We start from the raw sequence: 3251 nt of genomic DNA, 5'->3' as shown, positions 1-3251 counted from the left end.
ATCAATTTTTATGGTTAGAAACTCCTTGTCTGCATTCAATTAGTTGATAGGTACATAGTTATGGACTTTCTTGTTCTTGAGCATGGCTTTGGGTTTTGATGAGTTGATAGGTACATAGTTATGGACTTTCTTGTTCTTGAGCATGGCTTTGGGTTTTGATGAACTGAATATGAACTAAGAAACAAATTGATGATTAATTTGAAGGCAAACATTAAATGTGATGACAAACTATAAGCTTTAAGTGTGTAAAATCTCTGATAGCTCATTTGAGTGACTTATTAATGGCATTCTTCTCTATATGTACACATATTGTAGTTACCATTTTTCTTGACCTAGGGATAGGAAGAGAAAAATATGTATTTATAATTGTAAATAACATATTTCAAATTGAACTACATTTTGTCTGCATTAGTTTCCAAATATATTTTTGAACCCAAGTCTAATAGCTTTGTCTTTTCATTTTGCAAGTAGGACCTTAGCAATATAATTAGACAACCATCTTCATTTACTGTGACTATCTGCTTTAATATGACGTTTGTATTTTAGATGGATGGTGATCTCGATGAAGAAACCGTAGTTAATATGTGTTTGGGTGCTGTACTATCTGTCTTGGTTATGGTTATGGTATTCATGAGGAGAATGCAAAGTAGACGTAGATCTATACGTGCAGGTCCTAGTGTTGAGAAAACAATTCAATATCAAAATAGAAAACAACACTTGGATCGTATATATAATGGATTTAGTGATAGTTGTGTCAACTATGTTAGAATGCGAAGTGGTGCTTTTATGAATCTTGCAGAGATATTGAGGAGCAACGATTTATTATGAGACTCAAGACATGTTACAGTGGAGGAGCAACTTGCTATGACTTTGAATATTTTGGGGCATAAAACTAAAAATCAAAGTATTAGGTCACATTTCATTAGATCTGGCGAGACTGTGAGTAGGTATTTCAACAAAGTGTTAGAAGCTATTTGCCACATACGACCACGCTTTTTAAGACAAGCACGGAATGAAGTTCCACAGGAGATCCTTAGCAACCCTCTATACTATCCTTATTTCAAGGTATTCTCTCTTTAATTTGTGATTAAAAGCATGTTCATTTAATTAAAAAAAAAGGATTCAATTGTAGTTTTTTGTTCTCTAGGATTGTATTGGTATGATAGATGGTACACATGTTGATGCTACGCTACCTGCTAGTCTTCAACCACGATTCCGTGGTCGAAAAGGTGTTACACAAAATGTTTTAGCGGCTTGCACTCCAAACAAGTTATTCACTTACGTATTAGCTGGATGGGAAGGTTCTGCAAATGACTTTAGAGTCCTCCAAGATGCATTGTGTAGGCCACAACCTCATGGCTTGAAAGTTTACGATGGTAATTTCATCATATCTTAAATTTTAAGTAATTACTTTAATTAATATTGGTTTATTCAATGAATTGACAAAAAATTCTACTAAACATTTTCACATCATGCATTTGTAGGAAAGTATTACTTGTGTGATGCGGGATACACGACCATGCCGGGTTTTATCTCCCCATATCGTGGTGTTCGTTACCATTTGAAGGAACAAATAGGAAGAACACCTAAAAATAGAAGGGAATTATTCATATTCTTCTTTAAGGTCTAAGATTGAATCTACATTTGGTTGCTTGAAGAATCGTTTCAAAATTCTCACCGCGAAACCTCATTACCCTTTTCGCGCGCAAGTGGATATTGTATTAGCTTGTGCAGTTCTTCACAATTATATTGCAATGGTTGACCCGGATGATGACATATTCAATGAGACCGTTGAGATCGAAGATGATGAAGGTGAAGTTGCTAATGAAGATGATAATAATATTGTTGATTTCTCTCAACCCCAAACTCAAAGGGAGCAAGCAGAATCAAGAAACGTATGGAAGAATCGTAGAGATTAAATAGCTTGGGAAATGTGGGTTGATTATTGTGATAAGTATAAGGGAGGGAATACTAATGAAATAGGCATGTGATGCAATTTGATAGTGATGTTGTCTCATGTTTTGAATTATTCTATTTTCATGTACTTCATTTTATGTTAGCGTGTGTAAAACATTATGTGTTGTTAGCGTGTGATGACATATTTCATGTACTTCATTTTATGTTCATTTTATGTTAGCGTGTGTACTATTATGTGTTGTATGTAATTCTCTTAGGACACACTTTATTTACTCAACTTACGTATATTTATTTCGTATTTCTCTATAACTATTTTCTAGGTATGGCCGACAACTTCAATTGTGAGGAACTTGATAAGGTCAAAGGCAAGAGTACGACATCCAATTCATCGCCTCGAACCCCAAGGAATTCATCATTCCCTTGTGGGTTTAACCCGGGCTTTATGCCTTATCACTCTTCACAAGTTGGCCAAGGTCCTAATTTTTGGAATAATTTGCAAATGCAAGATGCTAACTTTTGGGGAATTGGCCAACAACCTACAATGTCATTCATGAACATGCTAAATGCTCCTCCAAGTTTACAACGTCAAAGTTATAGCGTGGGTGAAACTCCGTCACCTATTCAACAATGTCAAAGCAACAAGAGGAGTGCTAATGATATTGATGGTGATGAAAGTTCATCCCCTAATCCAAAGAGGAAAAAGAAAGCTATTGCTCATAAATCCAAGAAGAAAGAGGCTTGCAAGAGGAGAGTTAACATATTGAGGGAGAGTAAACAGGATGATTTGTTAATTCCTTTCCTTGCAAAATGTGCTAGGGATGGATTGAAAGCGGATAAGAGGTTCAAAAAAACTAGCGCCGCCTTTCATATAAATGAACAATTAGGTTCAACGTTCACTTCCGAGAATGTGAAAAATCGTATGAGAACTATTCGTAATAGATTCTTGGACATGCAAAAATGTCGTGACTTGAGCGGTGCCGGATGGGATGATGCAAAGAAGATGGTGATTATGGATGAAGCTTGCTTTGATAGATGGCTAGAGGTATTTACAATTTTCTAGTGTTCATATCTTAACAAATATTTCTAATTTTGTTCAATGTTGTCCTATATGTTTTTGATATATGCATTAAACTATGCAGGATAAAAGTATGAATAGTTCTAAACTTAGGGAATACATCAACAAGCCCATGAAACATTATGAAGACCTCGTAACTATTATTGGAGACGATGTTGCTAGAGGAGATTATGCGGTAGATGTGTTGTCACAATTTGGTGATAGTGCACATTTTAATATTGGTGATGATGATGATGATATTAATATGCCAAAGGAGAAC

The 3251-nt window shown here is 35.3% G+C and overlaps 1 protein-coding gene across 1 annotated transcript; it reads left to right on the top strand.

Moving 5' to 3' along the window:
* LOC109831364 lies at nt 911-1630 on the top strand. The gene is made up of 3 exons (XM_020398694.1): nt 911-1065; nt 1148-1376; nt 1485-1630. The coding sequence occupies exons 2-3, from the start codon at nt 1160-1162 to the stop codon at nt 1628-1630; spliced, it is 363 nt and encodes a 120-aa protein (XP_020254283.1). The 5' UTR covers nt 911-1065; nt 1148-1159.

The sequence above is a fragment of the Asparagus officinalis genome, chromosome 2 (assembly GCF_001876935.1).
Source record: "Asparagus officinalis chromosome 2, Aspof.V1, whole genome shotgun sequence".
Taxonomy (NCBI): domain Eukaryota; kingdom Viridiplantae; phylum Streptophyta; class Magnoliopsida; order Asparagales; family Asparagaceae; genus Asparagus; species Asparagus officinalis.
The sequence above is the reverse complement of the archived record's forward strand: the minus strand, read 5'-3'. Positions and strand labels throughout refer to the sequence as shown.

What these genes read in the sequence shown, in the direction of transcription:
- LOC109831364 (XM_020398694.1), top strand. Translation starts at nt 1,160, where the DNA reads ATGATAGATGGTACACATGTTGATGCTACGCTACCTGCTAGTCTTCAA. An exon ending in TGGCTTGAAAGTTTACGATG is followed by an intron (nt 1,377 to 1,484) that starts GTAATTTCATCA and finishes ATGCATTTGTAG; the next exon opens with GAAAGTATTACTTGTGTGAT.